Raw genomic sequence first — 24,677 nt, forward strand, 5'->3', positions numbered from 1 at the left:
CTTCCATCCTTGGAAAGCATTGCATTATTCATCATATGTGCTATATACTTACATAGCCTGTGCTTCTAGGCTGTGTACATCAAGCTTTTCTTTCACAAACATCAAAGGGTCCATCACCCCTTTAAACAACAGTATTGTTTAATGTTGGCATCAAGGGTAAACCACAAAAGAATGAAAGGTAATTTAAAAAAATATATTTTCTACATATATGTTTATCTTCTAGATCACCTCAGTCCTGTATGCCATCTTGAGTGCAGCTGCCTTAGGATAAGAAATTTGTTACTGCAGCTCACCTGGAACTGTTTTCTCCACTACACCAGAAATTACCACTCCCTCCAGTCTCGTGGCATTTCTTCACGTGGAGCTGCCCCCTCGCCTGGTTCTCCCAGATGTCCTAGTTTAGCAGAAACATCCTTTACACCCAAATCATACTGACAGAATGGGGGTAAGTAGCAGTTACACATCCTGTTGTCCTGGCATATCGGGAAGAACAGTAAATTCTTGCAGCAGGACCCAGCCATCCAGTCAGCTTGGGGCTGGAGACCCGTCCTGGCAGTCCCTCATTCACACTCGCTACTGCCAGAATGGGTGTGACCTCAAGCCATCTTTTTTCCCTTGTTTTGGATTAACGGCAGTCCAATGGGTTTTGGCAAGAACTGTTGTACACAAAAACCAGAACAGTCCCACTTCAGCTACAGATTACACTGGGTTTTTGCTCTACTCTGTCCTACATTGGACCAACCTCCTGACTGCCCTTGAGGGAAAATAGTTGGCCAAACTCATCTTCCTAAAAAGATCTGTCTGGTATTACAATAGAATGGTATAACAGTTGAAGAAAAAAAGAATTAAACCCTGGTATTTTCTGTCCTTTCATTCTTATGTGAAAACTGTCAGGAAAATTTAAGAGGAGAAAAGAAGTGTAAACCCACTTACTTCTTCAGAAAGATGTATGATTCCTGCTAACATTTCCACAGTTGCATATGTTTGCTTTTTCTGTCTGCTTTGGCAGCAGGAGACATGGAAGGTTTTATTTTATTTTTTTTTTTTTACAAATGCAAGGAATGTGTCTGTCCTTTTGACCTCAGTCTACAAGTGCACATACAGGAGAAGGAGTTAAACGTTTTCAAACCGTACGTACTTTTATTTGTGTGCGTGTATCTCATGACTTACTCAAAGCACTTACTCATCGTGTCAGCAAAAGCAAAATAGAAAACTAAAGGAAAGAACAAGTAGGCTTTTAGGAAATACGTGGCAAATTGCATAGAAAGAAGACGTCACTTCCTGGAGGTCTCTACTGTCAGTGTGCACATAGAAACCACACAACCAAAAGACCTTTCTGTCTTTGCAGAGAGGATGAGGACACCTCAATTTACTCTTCCTCTGCTTCTGGCAGCTTGAAGAAGTGAGCTGTTCTGCACTGCCTGGTTCCTGCCTTCTAGCAGGAACTAGAACCTGTGAACCTCTGGCAATTTTGTTTGTTGACCTCTTATCCATCCTGGTCAAATTAAATTACATTAACTGATGCATGAAATGGCCAGTTCCTTGTTAAGATCAAGATCTCTTTTGACTTGTTTTGGTGTATAATGCTTTATTGACTACTGCTATCCCACTCTACCCTGTGCTGTTTTCGTTATTCTACTGTGTCTTCCTCCATCCACACATGTGCTCCTGAAGCCTTTTGTTCTTCTTCCTCGGTAATCTCATTGTTCCCATTCTAGGGGTGTGATGACAAACGACAAATGTGTATTCCACTGAGTCCATGCATTTATTTCTTATCACATCTATACTTTAATAAACTGGAAATTACAGAACTCCTGAAGCACATATTTTTACTTAATTAAATATTTTTTAAATCGACTCACAGGAACAAGATCTGTCAATAGTATTAGAAAAGTTTCTTCCCATGCTTTCCCCATGATCTTAATCAGCATGCAAGAGAAAAGACATAATGATGCTGTCCATTCAGATTTCTTGCTCTGCCACACCAAATCAACTGCAAACCATATCAATGAATTCAGAATATTCATAATCAGCTCCCAGGCTGATATTACTATGTAAACTGATACTGCCTGAAGTGATGAATACCCAGCCAAAGCATAGGTGTTTGGTTTCTTTATGTTGTGAGACTTCTGTTCCATTGATACATGAACACATCAGAATAGTTCCTGCTTTGAGATTACACGGAACAGCAACACAGCTCTTTGGATGACAGTGGATCTGGGGTGTCTGATCCTAACTCTGGTTTTGAGGGACACCGTGGTAACACGTCTACCATTTCTTTTACAAGCAATATGGACACCTAGTGTAGAGTTACTAAAGCTCAAGCAGAAATGGTCTTTGCTCTCGAAGCCTTTAAAGTCATGTGGCGAGAACTGCCATGATGTTGGTAAGGAACAGCATATGTTTGTATTTTAGCACTTCCTACTTATCTTCTTGACGGAGATAAATGCCCATAAGGAACAAGGTGGCCATTGTCCTATGCACTTCAGTGGTGACCATCGAAGGCTGAACTGAGCTCAGGAAAGAGTCCAAGACATTTACCATAGTAAAACCCCAGGGACAAATTTTGTAGGTGTTGTGCTATGACATGGAAATGAAAACAACAGTGAAAATCATAGCATCACTTTGATCCAAACCAAGATACTTTATCCTTCTAATTTAGTACAGTTAGCATAAAGAGTATGTTCTATACCCAGATATTAATCTATAAATATGGAAAATGGTTGCCTAAAGGAAGTTAGTATTTTCCAATGTAGCCCAGCAGAAGAAAATGGTGCATTTTGGAGACAGGCAATCTGATAGGGTACTTGACCAGGTTATACTAGTAATTGCTCTCTCAATATTATTCTCATCTCTGAAAGTACGTGTAAAAACAGAGGAAGAGTGGGGAATCTTTGTTTAAATTGAAAATAAATACAAACCCTTCTTCCTTATTAGAAATAAAAGTTACTTTGAAGGTTTTATTGTCAATTTATGATGTCTTTCCACAGGCTTCAATGGAACCATGCATGTGTTGTAAAAAGGTAATGATGTCAACTTATGAAATGTCCTTCCACAGGCTCCAGTGGAACCATGCAGGTGCTTTAAAAAGCTAACGACTAATGTAAATAACATTTGCTGTGTATGAAGCTGCATTTTGCCCATGTCATATGGGGTGTCAGGCATTCAAGTATTATTCATGCTTGAACAGCCATGAAAAGAAATTTAATCTTTATTATTCATGGAAGAGGAAGAAGTGGCGGGAGATTCACTCTTTTTTAGCCTAGCATGATTGAACAGCACATATCTTGTGGGACTGCATCTCAGCTCACCTTCCAGTATCGGTGGTAAAGGATGGGTAGCAGTAGCACTGAGTGATTGTTGAGGACCATCAAGCCAGGATTTTAGCAGCAGTAGTGAAGGTAAGCAGTGTAGTGGAGGGATGATCTTGAGATCACCTTAGACCTCTGGGACATCAGTTTGCCCTCCCAAGTCCTGTCCTCTCCATTTGTAAAAGAAAAATGACATCCACCTGCCCGCCTTCACCTTACTTTGTGCTGTGAAGTGGAAGGTGTTAAGATAACAAGAGTAGCAAGCTCTGCAAAGTTTTGTATACTGTATGTGCATGTATGCTCACATTTTATGTGTGCAGTTTTGTTACTCTGTAGTTATCGTATACGTATCTACAGAGAAGTTGGTGTCAATTAAAAGAAAACCAAGTAAATATGTCCCCTTTCCCTCTACTTTTTTTAGCATCAGACTAGTTCATGTTGAGTTTCCATGCTACAATATTTTCACCTAAAAACTCTTTTCATTTTTACATAAAGCAAGTATACAAAGGTAAGAACACAAAGCACAAAAACAGAACCCATATACTGTTGCAGTAAGAAATCCCTTAGTTGTTTTCCTAAACAGGGCAGATTCCTTGAAATAAAAAGACAATAGTTTTCTCAAAAAACAAGGAAAGAATTTAGAAGTCTGAGAGCAAGATGTATCTGCTGCACAGATGACGTTAAAATACTTCATCTTTTCAGCCTCTAGGGGGGACTGTGTTTTCAGCGAACCTGAGTTTGCTTCATCTGCAGCAAGCAGTTCAGACTGTTGCTAACGCTAGCTGGAGCGAGTGAAGTGATTCTTGATTTGTGTATGAGTTATTTCTAGGGGAAAGATAGCCTGTGTCTGAAATTACTTTAGTCCTAAAGGGCCAGCCTGAAATCTCTGCTCTTGCTGCAGTCTGCAGGCATTCTGCCTGCTACTGATTCACAAGTGCAGGATTGGTTCCTATTAAAAAGCATTTATGTAGCTGAAAAAAAAATAAAACAAAATGCCCATGGAGAAATGTTCAAGTTATCGTTATGGAAAACACTGTAACAGCGAGGTGGATTAAGTGACATTTTGAATTGGGACTAACGAGAAAATTCTCATGCATAACTTTCTGGCTCAGAGAAATAAATCAATCACAGGCTGGGATTCTTCTTTATAAAACCAGTTAGGGTGAAGGGAAACAACTGAAACGTTCATGACACTTTGGGCCTTCAGAGACAGTTTGACTCCCATAAGGCTGAATGCAATTGTTCAGGTGAAAAAGGACCACATGCTGCAGGCCAAACCTTTTTCTGAAAGCGTCAAAATTGGTCTTTGATGCTCCTACTGCTACACAGTGCTGGCAAGATGCCTTTTGTTTCTCTTTTGCCCCATGTTGGCCCTGCTTCTCCCACTCTGATTCATTCCCAGCAGCACTTCACCTCACAAGGAGCAGTCAGTGTGAATGGATGGCAGCCCTGAGATTTATGGGCTTACTATCTCTTCCATTGTGTTTACACAGCTTACGCTCAGAAAAAGTCAGCTAGGAGAGTATGGGACTCACATGTAAAATGGAAAAGATATTCTGGCTGGGGAAGGGGGAATCAAGAGAAATCCATCCAGATTTCAGTGTTGTAAACACATCTGTAGGGTCATCATAAAGCAGCGACTACAAAGGTCAGCATTTCAAAATGTGTCTTAAGAAAATGTTTTTGCAAGCTTCGTGGTGAAGATGGGTGGTGTGTTGTATATTGTAACATTCCGCTTAATCCCCACTATGTTATACGGACTCATTTACAACAAAAAAATGCCTGACATAACTTACAGCACAGGAACATACAAGACCAGCTTCACCAGGGAGGATGTTTATGTAATCTTCAAGAACACTCTGAAGTTCAATTCAGTAATCAAATAAAGCTATGTGAGAGGCACATTTCTCGGGGTCGCTACCCGCCCTTGAATTTCTGAGCTTCTTTATTTTACTGAGCCCCTGTTAGACAAATGCTTCTGAAAGAAAAAAGCTATTTTTTTTGATGGTTATTTCTGTAGGTCTGTGTTACCTGCGGCTTTCATTCCACTTCTTGGCTGTAATTGCACAAGCACTTCCAGATTCCTTTTTAACCAAGGCATCTTAAAGGTGAGCAGATGGTTGCCCCAGGAGTGCCGGTTTCCCATTCATGGGCTGCACAGTGAAGGCAGCAACAAAAGTAAGTTTACACACACTGCTCTTACCACGACCTCCTGGCTGAACTAAACAAACCCCTTCCGTAGAGCCAGGAGCTGTTCACTCACCTTTCAAATGCAAACCTGGCACTCTGCGAGTAACCATAAAACATCAAACCATGCAGCCCTCTCTGGGTTTGAGGATGCAGGCTGTGGGCATGGAAAACTCCACAGAGACATCTTTTGTAATTCTGCTGTCAAAAAGCATCAGGTATTCCAAAACCTCTTTGCTGAAACATTTTGCACATCTTGCATGGACTTTATCCCAGAACAGTGTCCATTTTAAACGGACATTAACAAAATCTTAGGTATAGCAGCTTTATGGCCAGCAAGATCTGCACAGGGATATATTTAACATGATCTTACTAGGCAGCGTTGTTAAGATAATTTTAAAAAATTATCATTCTTCTTCTTTTTTCCCCGAGAAAATAGTCTCAGAACATGCCTCCTTCACTGGGGAAAACCTCTGCTGCTTGGGGCATGCAATTGTATCTCAGATGCAGTGGGTGGGAAGCAGCAGAAACTGCACCTGGGCTTTCTCGCTATGGGGGTCTCAGAAGATCGCAGGACACAGGCTGAGGTCAGGGACCCACTGCCGTCTTCCACTTAGGGTTCCAGAGACCGGGAGCACGGGCACCTTTTCAGGTAAGGAGATGGGAGCCGAGCAGCCCTGCTTGTGCCCTACCGCAGCGCTCCTGAGGGCGCTGCCTGCATCCCCCACTGCTGATGCTTCAAGCCCCTTTCCCCAAATCCCCCAGCCTTGCCGCGCACCGAGCCCTCGGGAATGCGGAGGGGGATCAAACGCTTTTCCTACGCAAAGGAAAGAGCGGCTTAAGCAGGCTGAAGCAACCCCAAAACATTAAGCACATGAGAGCGCGATGGGTCCCTTTCCTCGCAGTCGCAGGGGCTCGCTTGGAGCGGAGGGCAGTGGCCGATCAGGCGGTCCACGCACACCCAGACTCTGGCGATAAGCGCTCCCCCCGCCCAGCGGTGCCGGCCGGCAGCAGAGGTGCGGGGGGGGCGTGGAGGGGGGGGGGGGCGGGAGCACGGCTGCGGCTCCTCCCTACGCACAAACCCGGCCGCGCCGCGCGGGGCGTGCGGAGAACCGCCGCCGAACCGCGCTACTTAAGCGGGCGGGCGCAGCGCGGCAGCCCCGCGGGGGAATCCGGCGGGGGGGGCGGGCGGGGGAAGACGCTAGTACTAGCAGCAGCAGCAGCAGCAGCAGCAGCAGCAGCAGCAGCAGTAGTAGTAATAGTAATAATCATAGTCTATAAGAGAACAAGACAAGCAGAGCCGAGATGCTCCATCCGTAACCCGCAGGCGGGGACAGGTTGTGAACCCGCCAAACACCTGAGCAATAAAACACGACCGAACAATTTCGAGGCGGGAGGGGGGAAGAAAACTTTTCCGCAGCTCGGGCGTCTCGGGGGGGCGGGCGCGATGCCGCCCTGGCTGCTCGGTAGCCTCTGCTGCGTGCTGGCGGCGCGGACGGCGCTGGGAGGCGGCTCCGCGGGAGCGGAGGAGGAGGAGGAGGAGAAGCTGATCCGGGTGCTGGTGCTGCTGCCGCAGGACGACACCTACCTCTTCTCGCTGGGGCGGGTGCGTCCCGCCATCGAGTACGCGGTGCGGAGCCTGCGGGAGAGCGGCGCCGGGCTCCCGCCCGGGTACACATTCCAGCTCACCTACGAGGACTCGGCGTGCGGCAACCGCGCCCTGTTCAGCCTGGTGGACATGGTGGCCCTGCAGCACCGCCGCCCCGACCTGTTGCTGGGGCCCGTCTGCGAGTACGCGGCGGCGCCGGTAGCGCGGCTGGCGGCGCACTGGGACGTGCCCATGCTGTCGGCGGGGGCGCTGGCCGCGGGCTTCGGCGCCAAGGGCGGCGAGTACTCGCACCTCACCCGCGTCGCCCCGGCCTATGCCAAGATGGGCGAGATGCTGCTGGCCCTATTCCGCCACCACCAGTGGAGCCGGGCCACGCTGCTCTACAGCGACAGCAACCCCGAGCGCAGCTGCTACTTCGCCATGGAGGGCGTCCATGTGGTCTTCCAAGAGGAGGCCTTCCACATGGCCGTGCACAGCTTCGACGAGAGCAGCCGGCACCTCGACATCGACGACGTTGTTCGCGCCCTGCAGACCGGCGAGAGGGGTGAGTGGCGGTGGATGCCTGGCTCGGTTCCGCGGTGGTGGATGGGGTCAGGGAGGGGTGGTGGGAGCACTGCAGAGGGAAGATCCTGTGGGACGGGGGAGGCACGTGGGCCGGCATCCCTGGGCCAGGCATCCCGCAAAGGACAGGGACCAACTGCCCTGAGTGAAAACCGTGCCCACAGAAGTCTATCACAGCTTTGCACCCCACCGCGAAGAGTGAAACTCACCCTCAGGAACCACACTGGGAGGGTTCTGTGGCATGGTTAAGAAATGAGCTTTCTGCCAGAGGTCTGGGTTAGCCAAAATCGCCTGCATCTGCGGAGCAGCAAATCAGTTGCTTATTCTCTGAAATTAGCACAGTCACTCTCTGTAGGTTCAAAGTCTAAGCAAAAATGTTTTCTTCTCACCCTGCTGTGTCTTGCAGCGGGGATCCTTTTCCCTGCTCCTGCCATAGGAAGCCCTGTTGAGTACCTCATAAATAACAAATGCATTTAGGGGAAGTGGTCATTTTGGGGGATGTGTGGATGCAAAACCTGTGTGTGCAATAATATTGCCACCAACTGTTAGCAAAACGCTGTGGAGATAAATGGCTTCTAAAACATCTTGGAAAGTTACCCGTGGGCTAGATGAACTGGTTTTGCATCATGAAGTAGTAAACCGCTCAGAGCGCTTTGGGATGTGCAGATTGTAGTTAGATGGGTTTTAAAGTGAGGTCGTGCCGAGCAACGTGCGGATACATGGGTAATTGAAAAGGCATTTTCTTTTAGAGGCTTTTAGCAGCCAGGGGCTTCCCCACTAAGTTATTAAAATAAAAGAAAAGGTGTGGATCAGGAGCAGGCAGCAGGATAGCATTGAAGAAATTCCTTAGCTGTTTTCTGAAAGAGGTGTAGGTGTGTGCAAAGTGTTATGTACAATTTCTTCATCTCTGGTTATAGAATGTTAAAATAACATCCAAATTGGACTGATAAAGATGATGCTGTGTGTGGCTGTCACAACTGGTGTTGGGTGCTGTAGGCTGCGGATGGAGTAACCTTGCACTGCAGGTGTTGTTAACGCTGCTGTGAAATCCTTAATGTGCTCAGGAGTGGGTGGGAAATACCTGAGGACTAATAGCTTATGGCTTTTTAATTCTTTATTCACTGAAGCAGGTGGTTAAAGTAGAACTTTCCTAGTAAGTGCCATGTGGGAAATACACTGAATGGGGACAAGGGAACTTGTGTAGGTGCTAGAGGAAACTGCTGTGTGGGGAAAGATGCTTTTCTTTTTTAACCAGCATAACTTGTGTGTGTGTGTGCGTGCTCAGCTTTCCTGATGCTAAGAGAATAGCAGCATGCTTACAGCAGAAAAAGACAATATTCACCTTTAGGCATAGGGAGCTGTGGCTATGCAATGGGAACATGACTGATGGCTAAAGAGAACCCTGCTCTTAAGTCTGCATAGTCAGGAAAGAGAGGCTTGCTTTCAGCCTGGGCTTAAATGCTTGCTGAGCTGAGACCTTTGGTCTTGCATCAGTTTGTAACTTCCAAATGACTAAACAAAAGCAGTGCTGTGTCTTCTTTCCCCTCCTTGTGCCCTTTGGGCCCTTCAGGTTCCACTTGTGCCTTTTTTACTTGAAAGACTGACCGCAGGACTCTGCTGGCATGTTCCTCCGCCTGAGGAGGTCCTGCTGCTCATGGCATCTTTTAGGTTGTCACAATATTTTAGAAGTCATATATCATCTGAAGGGTGCACCGTGTGCTTTAGCTGACCAGGTGAAGTTTTCATGTCTCCTATGAACTCGTTGGAGGTCCCCCAGTAGGGTATTAGGGCTTGTGGGCAACAAGACATTATCCAAAGCTCTTTCTAGGAATGTTTTTGGTTGATTGATTGGTTTCCCACCCGTTTTTAAGGGCTACGGTGACACTGTCCTTGGCTCTGACCCTGCACCTTCTCTGTTTACAGAGATTGCTGCTGGTGCTGGTCCTATCTGAATGTTTGGGTTTCCTTGAGATGCCTGAGTGGTAGTGGGCATTCAAGCAAATACAGGAGACCTGTGGAAAACTCTGCCAGGGCTGAGAAAGAAGCTGCCCCACCAGCTGGCCCTTGGGGATGTGTGGCAGAGGCTGGCCCCATGGGCTAGGTTGCTGCTGGCTGGGGGCTTGCACCAGGCTCTCGATGGTCCTGGAGGCAGGGGCATGCTTGCCCATGCACCAGTGTTTGCCAGGGGCTGCCTGCTCAGTCCCTGGAGCCTCTGCAAAAGGCTCAAGTCTTGGAGCCACAACAAAATTGTGATGTAAAATATGATAATAAAAGTTAACCACTTTAATGAATTTCATTAGTAGTTCAAGCTGCTCTGCAGGCTTGTTTAGCCACGCTGCAGACGATGCTGTAGGCTCGGGTTTACCATAATGCTGTCCACAAACGCTGGACTGTGCTTAAATGCATTCTGGCATAGGCATATAGTGAGGGGGTGCGTGTAGCACAGGGAACTGGAATTAAACTGTCAGGTATTTGCAGGATGAGTCAATAATCCTAATCAATAAATTCGGAATATTAGTATTAGAATTACTGTGGTCTACATTTATTATACCGGAGGGAAGACATTATGTATGTGTTTGCACGCACACATTTGTATATACACAATAGTAAAGTACAGATGCAGATTACGTAGACATAATTTACATTTCTTGAAGATTGCGAGAGACATGCCCGTAGCTTATTTGCTTCAGAATCTTAAAATATGTAATCTTAGCTCTCCTGCTGTGTTAAAAACCACATCCAAGCGGTTAATATTACTTCCCTTACCTTCCTTTAGAGTCTTACAAAATATGATTTAATACATTTTAAAGTAGGTTTACCCACACACACACTCTTTCTTTATTCCTTTTTCTCAAGGTCTGTTACTAGTGTTGTGGGAATCTCCTTGATTCCATCTCCAGATTACAGCTTTATGAAAAATGTGAATTATAAAGGCAAAGTCAAGGGAGAATTGGGAGTACAAGGAAATGTTTCAAAAGGAAATCTCTCACCTAAACAGAAATTAGGAACAGTGAGACAAATTCATTCCTGATGTGCATCTGGAAAAGATTTGATGCAAATTTTAGTGTAAGAATTTCTTTTTTCTTCTTCTTTTCCTTCATGCTAATATACTTCACAATGGTCATGAAATACATCTTGCTCTGTTGCTCTGGAAATTATTATATTGTGCTGCTATAATTGGTAAGATAGAGCTATGCATGGTATAACTCTCCTGAAGTGTGGGGACGTACTGAACATGACTAACCCCAGCGGCTCATATGGAGCTGTATGCCTGTGGTGGCATCCAACCAGCAAAGCGACAGGAGAAGATTCATTGTGTGTGAAAAAGATTTGGCCGGTTTGGCCTTTTCATTTCTTACAACAGCAAACACTTCTATGCAGAAAAGCTGAATGTAGTTTTGATTCAGTTTTATTGTTGGGTTCAAAATATTTGCGTACGTTGTTGTATCTTTTGAGCCCTGCCATGTGTGACGGTGCTCTTGGAAACGTGTGTGCAGTTGGTTTTGAATTATCATCCCAACAGGATCTCTTATGACTTTGCTGTAGGATATAGCCCCAAAGTGCACACTGGTACAATACTTTGCAGCTCCCTCTGATGTTGGTAGCTTCACAGACACAGACTTACAAACCTATAAAGAAGTTTATAGTGTAACATGCTCAGTGGGGGAGCTGTGTCACAACTGCTGAAGACCTCACCTGAGTTTGTGCTTTCCCTTTGCAGAGGGAAGGGGTAGCAAGGGAAGTAGTTGCCTCCTGCCCTCAGGTTAGGGAAGAGGCTTCTCAACCACAGTTGTCACAAAGTGGATTGTGGTGCCTGCATGGAGCACACTTGTGGACTTGTAGGTCCTATTGTAGCAGCAAAGCGCCTTTATAAACAAGTCTCTGTGGCATTTAATCTTGTAACCACCTTTAATCTTCACAGAAAGTGGCATTTGCTTTTCCCATTTCTGAATATTAAGTGTCATTTCAAAGGTCGTTGACTAGGCTTATTGTATAGTCCCTGGAGAGAAAGTCACATTCTGAAGAGGTTGTCCTTAGCTGCAGAGATGCTTCTCTCTGTTAATGGTAGAGAGGCAACAAATTCTACACCAGATACTTAAATTTTAGGTAGCTGAATTGTAGGCAAGATGACTCTACACCAAACTGTTAAATGGACTGGAAATTAAAATGATAATGCCATTGTATCATCTTAGTTTTTTATCTTGAGATTGTCTTACGTAGTGTACTTCGCTAAGTACTTTTCAGTATATGACACTTAGAAGTAACAACTAAGGCTTATGGTTGCAATCGACTCCACAAATACATGCAGTTGAAGAACTTTGAGGCCAGAACTTATCACATGTTGGAGGGATAAAAAGAACTTTAATTATTTTTATATAAATTATTTATATAAATTATTAAATTATATATATCTTTATATATATATATATTATTTAATTATTTTCAGAGGAGACAAGGAAGGAGGAAGCGTCCATGTTTGGTACCTGTCTTCCATCAGCAGCCTGGGAAATGAGCTTTGTTTGCTATCTGTGTTGGCATGTTTGTTGCAATACTGAGAGGACAGCTGGGGTCACTGTCTCCGGCAGCGCTCATGCTTTAACAGCCTGTTCCCTGAAGTTCTTGAACTGCCTCTTATCTGTGTTCCTCATTTTCTTCCACCAGTTGTAATCATGTGTGCCAGAGGTGACACAATCAGGAACATCATGCTGGCTGCTCATCGGCAAGGAATGACCAATGGGGACTACGCTTTCTTCAATATTGAACTCTTCAACAGCTCATCATATGGTAATGTTCTTCCTGCCCAAGTATGTTACAAAATCTTCTGTAAGCCTGGTAATATTTTTAGATCTCTTAGGCTCAAAATATGCGGCACCGAGTCCCAAAATATTCCACTGTCTCTCCCTGTGGTTGCAGTTATCTTCCCCTGGGGCTCTGATATTGCAAGAAGTGAAAAAGCTGATGACTCTAGGTGCCACTGGTGGATCACAAGGTCCCAAATACACTATAGGTGTTACTTGCTTAGTTGTAGGGGGAGCAGCACCAGAAGAAGACAATGGTTGTAGCAGCCAGGTGTGGGTACCCCGTGCTGTGGCGTGTGTGCTCAGCTCTGGGTAGCTTGCACAATCCCCAGCTTGTCACTGTCACATCTCAGGGCAGGGTATTCCTCGCTGCCCGTGCCCTGCTGTTCTTGAAGGTGGCTGAAAGGAGGCACCAGCAGTGGCCAGAGCCATGGGCAGCCACAGGGCCTGGGTCTCCAGAAGTCATCTCTGTGCTGGGGGATCCACATATCTAATTTGTTTTAGCTTTTGATCAGAAACTGCATCTGCAAAAATGTTCAGTAGTGTTGTGTTGAAAGGAAAGCACTGGATGGGACATGGACTGTCCAGATTTACTAGAGTAGAGTGGGTAAAGGTGGCTGATTCCACCCCTGAGTAAAAAGAATCAGATTTGTCAATTTAAAATATGACTTTAAATGTAAATTAAATACATTTGCATTTTGAAATGTCCCTACACTGAATTACATTTGATATCATGGGATTGTGTGGCAGGGACTAAACTTGCTCTCAGCTGCTTACAGCTGTCTCAGTTAAAGTAATACAGGAGCAGTGTTTTTTGCTGAGTTTTAAACAGCATCAGGTGGCTGAAGCTAAGGAGAGTTCATGCCTGGGAACTAGGTTTTGCTGAAGTGTCAACATGGCTTTTGAAAGGAGCACCCTCTTTTGCAGGTGCAGAGAAGATAATTTCCACCCTATGGGCTGCCTTATCCACTACAATGACAAATTCACTTCAAATTAAAAATCAAGTGGGAGTTGAGAAAGGAGGAAAACTTGGGTTTTTTTCTTTCTTCTAAGCCTCAAAAAGCAAACCAATGGGAACAGCTGAATTCACAAGACGATGATGTATTTTGTTTAAGAAATCAGATAATTGTGAGCTAAATTCTTTTGCATAAACTTTTTGTTACTCATCTACCACGTTTAAGATCATTTTACAGTAAACAGTAATGTTTGTTGAAGAGCTCGGTATGTAGCTGTTTAAATTCAGAGATACAGATATGTACGGAAGTACAGATCCTGCTCCATGTATTGTCTAGCTTAGCTAAAGCAGTTCCAAGTTTTGACAGGTAGTAAGGACATCAGTTAAATAAGTGAAACATAAAGTTGCAGAATGAGATCAGAACCAATGGTTAGAATCAAGGTTTTCTTTTTGTTGAGTTGAATTTGGAGTGACGTTATCCTTTGTGGCACAGGGAAAACCATTTGGCATTGCAACCTTAATCAGAACCAGAGCAAAAAGCTGAAGGTCTACCCTTGTCAGCAGTCACAAAACACTGAAGTTTTGGCCCTTCTGTAGACACTGGGAGCTTTGCAGGCTTCACTTTACTAGAAATCACTGATCAAATAACCCCTCTAGCTGATGGCAGTGGCTCGTTACCGCTGTGCTACTGCTGTGTTTCATCTCATAGAGTAGAAATGCATCAGAAGTGATTCATCTGGCCATAGGTACAAGTCTGTGTGTGAGGTGGGCCCCCTTTGGAGTCACAGGAGAGAAGCAGGTGCCCCTGGACAATGATTCACCTCATCTTTAGCTATCCATAGTGTCTCAGATGAATCATCCCCTGCAACTGATGGTTTCCTTGCCTTGGCTGAAATGAGCTCAGGGTGACTACCTGGGAAGTACTGAAGATGGCTGGGACACTTTAGAGTTGTCCTTCCAGCCTTTTGCAACCCAGAAAGCCAACCGTATCCTGGGCTGCATCAAAAGGAATGTGACCAGCAGGTCCAAGGAGGGGATCCTGCCCCTCTACTCTGCTCTTGTGAGACCTCACCTGGAGTATTGTGTGCAGTTCTGGTGTCCTCAACATAAAAAGGACATGGAACTGTTGGAACAAGTCCAGAGAAGGGCCATGAGGATGATCAGGGGACTGGAGCACCTCCCGTATGAAGACAGGCTGAGAAAGTTGGGGCTGTTCAGCCTGGAGAAGAGAAGGCTGCGTGGAGACCTCATAGCAGCCTTCCAGTATCTGAAGGGGGCCTATAGGGATGCTGGGGAGGGACTCTTCATTAGGGACTGTAGAGATAGGACAAGGGGTAACGGGTTAAAACTTAAACAGGGGAAGTTTAGATTGGATATAAGGAAGAAGTCCTTTACTGTAAGGGTGGTGAGGCACTGGAATGGGTTGCCCAAGGAAGCTGTGAATGCTCCATGCCTGGCAGTGTTCAAGGCCAGGCTGGACAGAGCCTTGGGTGAGATGGTTTAGTGTGAGGTGTCCCTGCCCATGGCAGGGGGCTTGGAACTAGGTGATCTTATGGTCCTTTCCAACCCTAACTATTCCATGATTCTAATTTTGGTCACATAAGAACAGTGTTTGCAGGAGGTGGGGATGCTGTTTTTTGGAATGGTTTTGCTTTCAGGGATGGTATTTGCTAGGAGGTAGTGACAGTTGTATGAGGCAGTGTGCAGTCCCCAGGCTCAGCACACTGTCCCAGGAGGGACCCTGGTGTCACAGCTGATGTGGGGTGGGTGTCTGCAGTGACGCAGCCCCCAGTAGGCGGCACTTTGTCCCAGCAGGGCAGGGCTGTGCCATCCTGGCGTGGGACCTCCATGCAGTATCTGTTTGCCCCACCTTTGTGTGGGAGCCTCAGCGCCATCCTCCTCTGCATCACAGGTAGTCCAGTTTTGTTGCTTTTCCAAGGGATTAATAAAAACTCTCTGTCTTGTGATGTAGTGTAGTTAGAACATGGCATTTCCTGACATCACTAATAATTCCTTTAAACCTGTTTTTCTGTTTCCTTGTGGATGTGTTTTCCATGGAGAGTGAAACGACTGTGCATCAGAAGTTAACTTTTGTGCAGATGGTCATCACATGTGGAAAGCAAGCATAAAGGAGAAATGTAGAGAAATTCCCTTAAAGTTCCTTGTTACCAGTGCCTGGCAATAGCAGATTGTATACCTTATAAAAGCTACAAAACCCAAGACTGGGTGTGATTGGAAGATTGGCATTGTGCCGTGAAGTTCAGATGACTGTGTTTCAGTTTGCTGCTGCCCTCTGTTCTGAATATTTTTAATTTTTCAGAAGAGCAGACACACTAGATGCCAAAGCTGCAATAATTGCACATAAGCACTGTGGCAAGACGACCTCCCACAAAATAGTCCATGGAGGAATTTAAATACGTAAATTATTCTCGGAACGCTGTTATGCAAGTGTATGTATCGCTGCTCCCAGTGCCAGGATTTTTATAAACAAGTATGCATAGTGTCCAGGACAGAAACTTACTCACATTCTACCAACACTATCATTTGATGAGGGGACTATAGACCCCCCTGTCTATAATCCTTCTCATTTTAACCTCCATTTGTAAATCAAAGCTATAGCAAAGCCCCCTGTGCTGTAGTCTCTGCCATGTTTCTTAAATACTGCACCTCTGAAATGCAGGTAACCCCAGCTGGGGCAGAGGATTTCAGCTTTAAAGCTGTGGCAGGACTTGTACCCTCTTGTGGGGAAGCTAGCAAGATGTCCTAGCTTACCACTGCCAGATGTGCATTTCTTCATTTTCAAAAGCAGTAACAAGGGCAGGGTGCAAACACTGAAGGGGATAGTACTACCTCTGAGACCAAAACTGGACAGCAGGATGTTAGCTGCTCTCCAGTGTTTTCATCAGGTCTGATAAACAAAGTCCTGGCATAAGTAATTTTGACCAGTTGAACTTCGTATTGGGAGAGAGTAGCTCAGCTAATGCTGAGCTATGGTAAATAAAGCTTTCCTGTGGTAGAAAAGTGAGGCAAAAGAGCTCAGGTGGTTTTGTGCCTCCCACCCTGTGCTGGGAGTGATAAGAGCTGCCCCAGGGCCAAAAGCAGCAGGAGGAAAGACTTGTCCTCCAGAGAAGTGCAGGTCCTTTGTTCCTTCTCTTTGAGGAAGCTGAGCAATTCTCCACTAATGTTTACTGTCAAAAAAGAAAGAAAGCGATGATCATACTACTGACTTTACTGATGCTTTTCTGACTGCCCAAGAGTGTCACTGCTGGAGTGATGTGTAACAAATTTTGTGGCTGAATCCTTCCTCACTTAAATATCTCTGTGTTTGAGATCTGGCACATGTTTTTCACTCAGAGATGTTTTCTTACACTTAGGCTTCATCCCACCCTTTAAAAATAAGCAAGCGCAGCATGGGAGTAAAGTTGTCCATATGTTTGCAGGTTTACTTCCGAACAGCCATTCTTCCCTGCCTGGTTTCCTGCATGTCTTGGAGCAGGTTCAGTTCTCTCTTGTATTCTGCCATTTCCCCAAGGTGCAGTAGAGGGGTCTTCTGGGAGGAAAAGTGAAGGCAACCCTGTAATAGTACCTCATATGGAGTTGGAAATACTCTTGTTTTCCTTTTAGGAAATGGCTCTTGGAGAAGAGGAGACAAACATGACCTTGAAGCCAAGAAAGCATACTCATACCTCCAAACCGTCACTCTGCTGAGGTCCGTGAAGCCTGAGTTTGAGAAATTTTCCCTGGAGGTGAAAAGTTCTGTTCAGAAGCAAGGTCTGCATGAGGATGACTATGTAAGTACATGATGACAGGCTTCAGGTCTTAGCATCTTCAAAAACACACACCTAATTAAAGCAAAAGTAGCTGTGAGACCTTATCAGGACAGAATGACCTGAGTTTAGTTATAAAATCCTGCTGCTGCGTGTATAATATCTTCTATGTATTTATTTCTTCTTTTTCTCCTGGTGGATAATGGAAATAGTGAAAGTAGACTTGGTCTAGGTGCACCAGGTCTATACATCGCCATCCATGACCACTTGCACTGTGTTCATCCTCTTATTCATCAGCAGCAACACTGGGGAAAGGCAGATTGCCAGGTCTCTCTACATCTCTTGTCAATCACTTGTCTTTTTTAACAGGCAAAAAAAATCTGTATTATTCTTGTTTGGTTTTTTTCAATAATTTTTTTTTTTTTTGATAGAACTAGGTCTCAGAAAATTACTCTCTGTATTGCATCTAATGAAGCTTTTCTTGACCTGAATGAGAAAGGAAGTCTTATTTCTTAACAAAGCACATTTAGGTTGTCTCTGAAAATTGCTTTTGAGCTCCTGCTAAGCTAGTTTGTTAGGCATCTTCACAGAAAAGTCTTCTGCGAAAGTGAGAATGTATAGCACATACATGTATAGCACAGCATTCTGCATGCTGAATCAAGCACTTTACAGAGAGTCAGCTTTCCTAATTATGGGGAGTGAACTTTCCAGATTCATTTATAAAGAAAAGAGGCTTGAAGAGAGTTTGGTCAGTCTTTAACTGTAGGAAATGAGAGCTAGGAATTTATGCCAGAAACTCAAGAAAGCAACCCAACTTCCTCATTTGCCAGCTCTCACTTAGGAACCTATCTCATCTCTGCTTTAAGCAATATGTCCCTCACAGGTGGAGGCACCATCTTTACTTCAAAGCATAAGCAATGAATTTAAATTTGGTGTTAATGACCTTTCCTGCAGTTCATTCTATAACCTCAGCTGTCTTCAGAAAACTGATGCTTCTTAGAACTTGAATATATTTTATTGAAATATTTTACTAAAATCATAGAATGGTTTGGGTTGGAAGGGACCTCAAAGCTCATCCAGTTCCAACCCCCTTCCATGGGCAGGGACATCTTCTGCTAGGTTGCTTCAAGCCCTGTCCAACCTGGTCTTGATCACTGCCAGGGATGGGGCAGCCACAACTCCTCTGGGCAGCACATTCCAGTGCCTTGCCACCCTGATCTAATCTAAATGTTAAGTTTGAATCACATTACTGACATGTTACTCCTGTGAATCTTTGAAAGTCTAGGCTGCAGAAGTGGCCTTTTTTTGTCATTCTTTGCCTTGAGTTACTGGATAAATCCCAACTGCTGATTTCAAGATGCTGCTTTCTGGAGAACCTGCTACATGAGTTTTTAACAAGGCATAAGACTGTAATTTGTGCTGTTCCTCCATTTTTCCCTCCATGTGCCCTTTTGCAGGTGTCAGTTAACAGATACATACCTTGAAAATCTGCCATGTGCTTTACGTTGTGGTTTGTGAGAAATTTGAGTATCAGAAATCCAGTCACCCACAGTTTTGTGGCTTTTCTAGTCTGGGCAGTTTGACATTTCCCTAGATGAGAGAAGTGGTCTGCGGGTGGTTTTGGGACAGGCAGGGATATGCTTTGCTGTTCTTTAGGATGGGGACCCACTGCAAACCTTATGCAGGTTCAGTGTTGGTAAACACTGGATAGATGCAAGAGCTGTTGTGGTCAGGCAGAATGCATGAGAAAGCAAATCCTCCCATGCCAGCAGGGAGGAGATTTTGCAGACTAATGTTTGTCAGGGAGACTCCTTGCGCAGCAGCATCAGCACTGCCAGAAGGCCTCTTTTCTCTTTCCTCACTTCACGGTTGCTTGTGCAATCAGCCATCCATGCTGGCAGTGCTCCTGGCTGTCCCAGGGCAACTGTGCAGGTGCTGTGCTCCCTACTAATCCTTGAGCACCTTCTGCCTGGCTCTGAGGCTGCCTTTCCCTATATCCCACTCCCACATGTGATCCAGAGCTTTTCATCTTGCTCCAACCACTCCCTCACAAAACCATCACCCTTTGCTGGGGCCAGGCAGTGGCATGGGGCCCTCTTGCTGCTGCTGCTTCTCCTACTCCTCTTCCCACTTTTCATTTCCCACCTGTCTTTCTGCAACCTTCCCAGTCTCTCCATGTTGCAGCGGAGGGAGGATCTGTGCACACCTACCACAGCTTCTTGCTATCAGTCCTCATGGGAAGCTAATGGTGGAGGCCTTAGGGATCTGGGTTTCCCTGTGGAGCAGCTACAGGTCATGGGAAGGAGGTCTGGTTTCAAATGCAGGGTGTCCTGGTATTACATGGATGCTTAATTCACATAGATTTCAGCAGAGCCTCTCCTACCTGCTTTTTCTCATCCTCCTAACCCTGTGGGAAAATAAAATCTCTTTAAGAGGAGTACCCTAGGGTTGAGCACATGAAAAGCCATTAGCTGCGTTACTTCATTAACAGTGTGTGAATTTTAACTACCTGCCTTACTTTTCGTCATTTATGATGAATTTTACAGTTCCCCACTTTGGCCAGTGGGAAAGAGATAGTGCATATTCCCTTAACTGATTGCCCTGATGCTGTGCTCAGAGGAGAAGCATTTAACCTTCAGGCTTAAAAAAAAAAAACACCAAACCATTTAAAAAATAATGGGGAAAAATAAAAAGCCAAACTGAGGGCCAGTTCCTTCCTCTCTAAAAGGTATGTGGGCAGTGGGCATGTCACTAACAGCGCATCTTTTGGCAGCATGGGAAGAAAGCAGCAATTTTGGCCTGGGCACGTGCTAAGTAAGTCTGTGTCCCCCGAGGGAAGCTTAGGAGGAGAGGTCCTTCAACTGAGGGGGTGGGAAGCCACAGAGGTGGATTTTTCCATGCTGGATTCTGCTCCTGAAAACAAAAAAATATGCAGAAAGAATAGTCAGTGGTACAGTCCATCTTGAGTCCTGTCCATGGGTGTCGAAATACAAACCTCATCTTTTTCTGCAAGCTGTGTACCAAGAGGATAAACTCAGGGAGGTTTGGATTTGAAGTATTCAGTGTTTCTGCTTCTCTGTGTGGATTTTTCCAATGTCATGGGAAAATGGGGCCCCAGGTCTGTGGTCTAAATTATCTTTCTTTGACCCTAATTCAAACAAAAGTTGTTAGTGCTGCCATTTTGTCCTGGCCTCTTACCAGCACTAATCCTGAAGACATTATTATCTACCAAAAAAGAATATCATAAAAATGGAAAATAAGCAGATGACAGAAGGAAAGATAAGGGAGACAAAAAGGGCAAAGTCCTAAAGCTGCAGCTGTCCAGTTGCCAAATGGAGAACACATACGGCCCTTGGAGGAGTAACGGGTCAGAGTGTTGGCCATCTTCATGTCCAGCTGTGAGATTACACAGAAAAGAAAAAAAATCTGTTATGGGTACATCTTTACAAGGTCAGGAAATGCTGTTGTTTCTGCATGTGTGTTATGCTGTGGAAGTGGGGACGGTGGAAAAACTTGTCCCTTGTGAATGAGCTGGAAAGTGTAGAATTTCTCTTACTCCTCTCTCTCTTGTAAAGGTATCTCTCTTGTAAAGCAAAAAGTTCCCTTAAGCTTCAAAAATAAGAGTGGCAGAGAGGTTCTGAGAAACCAGCTTATAAGTGTTTGGATAGGTAGTAGTTGCATAGGGTGAGGCTAAAAACGATGATGTTCCCTGTCTGCAATGTCCCATTGCAACATCCCATTGCAACAGCTGCCTGAGTCCATTAGCAAATATTGCTACTTTGCTTGGTCACCACTTTCAGAGTCTGAAAGCGGTTACTGTCCTGTTAATGCAACTGGAAAAACTGTGGGCTGAAGCCTCAGATCTGCTCAGCCCTTGTTTCAGCACTCAGTAGTGTCATGATTTTTGTTCAAGAGACAACTCTAGCTCCGTAGAAGGTCTGACCATTTTATTAAGTGCCTACCTGGAGACAAACTTCTCTGATGAAGCAGACTTTTCTGGTGTAGGAACAGGCTGAGAGCTGGGGAAGACTCCCAAGAGACCTTCAGTACCTGAAGGGGGCTACAGGAAAGATGGAGAGGGGCTTTTTGCAAGGCCATGTAGTGACAGGACAAGGAGAAATGGGTTTAAACTGACAGAGAGGAGACTGAGGTGAGCTCTTAGGCAGAAGTTCTTCCCTGTGAGGGTGGTGAGGCGCTGGCACAGTGTGCCCAGAGAAGTTGTGGCTGCCCCATCCCTGACAGTGTTCAAGGACAGGTTGGATGGGGCTTTGAGCAATCTGGTCTAGGGGACGATATCCCTGCCCAAGGCAGGAAATTGGAGCTTGATGAGCTTTAAGGTACCTTCCAACACAAACCATTCTGTGATTCTATGATAAAATAGCCAAAAAAAGAGGATTTATTTTCAAATTTGGGATTCAGGCATAAGGACAGCAGAATCATTTTAATGCTATTACACAAATTATAGGAGTTTTCTCACTTCTGTAATGTTAATACTTTACCAAGACATTAATAGCAACGTGTCCTGGTCTCTGTAAACTATTTGAGACCCTTCGTTTAATTGCAAAATATAGGCCTAGCTCTGCTTGCAGACTTGCAGCCTAAGTGAGGCAGACAGCAATGAGAATTGAATGCGTTTACTTGAAGGAAGAACTTGAAACTGTCCCTGAACTGGTGTGTGAATAAGTCCCAACAGATACTCTGGTTAAAAATGTTTATGAATAAATAGTGTTTCAGTTAAAGTAGATGCATAAGCCATTTTTATTAAATAATGCCGAACACTTAATGAATTGGTGGTAAGCTGCAGTTGGGAAGCTCTTAATGCACCTTCTGTTCCTGACTCAGGCTTAGGATTCAATAAATGCTTTTTTTATGTCCAACCTAGTATTCTGAGCTGGGATGATTTTACAGCATGCTGTATTTGCTCTTCTGAGGTTACAGACCACCCATGGCTTGTTTTTTTTTTTTCTCATTTAAAGGCTGAAAATGTAACTAATTAAACAAAAGTTCTGCTGTGTTAATTACATGACAGCATTGTTCACGAGATGTATGTGTGGATTTTTACCCTACCCACAGCCCTCTTCACACTGAAAATGAGCAGCAAGAGAAGAGAACTTGAGCCCAATTTGCCTGCAAAGTTATCTCAGTGAAAGAATGAGCTACACAGATTAACTACATCAGTGAAATGCTACTACCTATTAGAAAGGGCAAGTCTGTTTTATTGAGCATTTTTAGCCCTTTGAAATGAGATATGGTGCCCATAAGAACAACTGTTCAAACTCCAACAGTTAACTACAAAAGCTATGTGGGAGGTAGCTATGCTTATAAAGTTTATCATCTCATCCATAACATCCGTGCCAGACTCTTCCTTGTGTGTATGCCTTACGTCAGCCTTTTAATTAGGATTGTACACCAACTAAGATAAGGGTTGGGAGAAGTGAGCAATTCAGTCATGTCACTGTGAGAGATGCTGAAAATGTGATGTATTCAGCAGTGTAAGGTCCCACTTGTCTTTCTTCAGGCACAGGCAGGCAAGACTAATGACAGGCAGGCTTTTGTGTCTCTTCTGACTGCACCAGGATGGGAGTTTTTGGGAGATTCAAAAAAAAAAAGAAAGAAAACCTTCTACAAAAAAAGCCCTGCCTGGGAATAATTTGTTCAACTGAATAGGTCTATTCAGCCGCTGGAGTGCTTTGCTAATTGTGTTCAGAAGAATAAAAGCAAACCACAAGCTCCTTTCAGCAGCCGGAAAAAACGGGTTCACATGCCAGCTTATTAACAAGATGAATTCTATTAGTAAAACATATTTAGGATTTTCGTGACCTTCACCCCTTGGAATTAATGAGAGTTCCTCAGTTTCTGTGAGAGCACTGTTGAACTCTGGACTGCTAAATTTGGTGAATACAGCAGACACTTCTTTTTTTGCTGAAGTTAATGCTTTCTCCGTGATATGAAAGACAAGTGTCTTCCACACTGGGGTCTTAGGCAAAACTGGAGTGTAACAGTATGCTATTTGCCATTAACAGATGTCATAAAAGACAGTAAAAGAAATAGATTATCCTTCTGTCTTCCAGAGGTTTTCTGTTTAGTTATTCTAGCTTTTCTAAGCATAATTTTGAAGCTGCCTTAAACCATGGCAGCTTCAAAATTAGATACCATTAGATAGCATAAAACTGTAGGTGTGTCTGAAAATAGTAACATCTGAACTCTTTGGGAATGTAAAAGTTTAGAATTGATGTTCACATATATGTTGTATATTTTCTATAGCCCCATGTTTTCACTTGGGTTTCACAGATATTCACATTCCACTTTACTAAACAGGCACTGAGACATTTATGGGCAAAGCACTCTCCCTTTGAAGTACTTACTAGAAATACACCTTATTTTCCACTAAAAAAGTGTGAAAAATACGCCTTTCAGCAAAGTTTATAACCTGGTTTTGGTCTTAATGCCTCTCCATGCCATTTGCATTGCTAATGATCCAAAAGGTAATTTATGCCATTAAGGTATTGTTTTTATGTAAATTCAGAGAATTTTTTGATACTGGTGTCACATGGCCCTCGGGTTTGGCTCAGAGGTGTTTGAGTGAAGGCAAGAGGACACTATAGATCTTATTTTGCTCAAAATGACACTTGACAAATGAAAGGTGTTTATGAAATGAAAGCTGGCTTACTTGTAACTAATACCTTCTCCTACAAGCCTTGTTCCCTGAGTGGCTTATGAAAATAACACCCGGTTGAACATTTCCTTTTTAGCTGAAAAAAACCTCTCAGCTCAACAAGGCATGAAGTGGGAGGTTTGGCTGAGCCAAACCTGTCCCATGTCAGGATGCTATTGCATCCAGCAGCACCATCCTGGGCAGGCAGCTGGAATCTGTTTTCTCATGGGAGTGGTGTTCTTGCTGGATGGTCTGGTTGGAAGCTCCAGCCTCAGTACTGTGGGTGCTGCGGAGGGTTCACCTGTGCTGGTAGCCTTATGCTGTGATAACATAGACTGGGTTAAGAGTTCAGTGTTTGAAATCTGGCTGACCCAAACAGTTTAATTGGAGGGTGACAGGGGTTGGTGGAAGGAGACATGTTTTGTTTTCTTTAGGGGCATAAAGGGAGGACAGTTCTTCAAGCCAGAAATGCTTATTCCTTGTTTGAGAGCTCCAGGGCAGAAGAGATGTTGCCTCCATAGATGGCTGTCCTGCACTGAGGTGGTTGAGGAAAGCTTTCCTGTGCCCATTTGAGCTATTCAGATGGTGAAGGTGATCCTGAATTATAGCAGGGCAAGGTCTATCTTTATGACATTAGGGTGACAAGTCTTAGTAAAAGAACAGTATAGGTGGCAATCAGTAAGCCCTTAAGTGATCAGATGGCTGGAGCACCGCTCATATGAAGGCAGGATGAGAAAGTTGGTCTTGTACAGCATGGAGAAGAAAGGGCTCTGGGGAGACTTGTAGCAGCCTTCCAGTGACTATAGGGGCCTAGAAGGCATCTGGAGAGGGGC

General features: G+C 44.5%; 1 protein-coding gene across 2 annotated transcripts in view; it reads left to right on the forward strand.

Annotated features, from left to right (window-relative positions):
* Positions 1-6,752: 6,752 nt before the first annotated feature.
* NPR3 (natriuretic peptide receptor 3) overlaps positions 6,753-24,677 on the forward strand; it is a 47,855-nt gene continuing 29,930 nt past the window's right edge. For both annotated transcript variants that reach the window (XM_061469541.1, XM_061469542.1), the window contains exons 1-3: positions 6,753-7,651; positions 12,331-12,453; positions 17,047-17,213. In XM_061469541.1, the coding sequence (XP_061325525.1) occupies positions 6,946-7,651; positions 12,331-12,453; positions 17,047-17,213 (996 nt within the window). In that variant the 5' untranslated portion in view covers positions 6,753-6,945. The remainder of the gene's footprint in view (positions 7,652-12,330; positions 12,454-17,046; positions 17,214-24,677) is intronic.

The sequence above is a fragment of the Pezoporus flaviventris genome, unplaced genomic scaffold (genome assembly GCF_033815535.1).
Source record: "Pezoporus flaviventris isolate CSIRO_AGI_PZ_B2104156 unplaced genomic scaffold, CSIRO_AGI_Pfla_v1 ptg000057l, whole genome shotgun sequence".
Taxonomy (NCBI): Eukaryota; Metazoa; Chordata; class Aves; order Psittaciformes; family Psittacidae; genus Pezoporus; species Pezoporus flaviventris.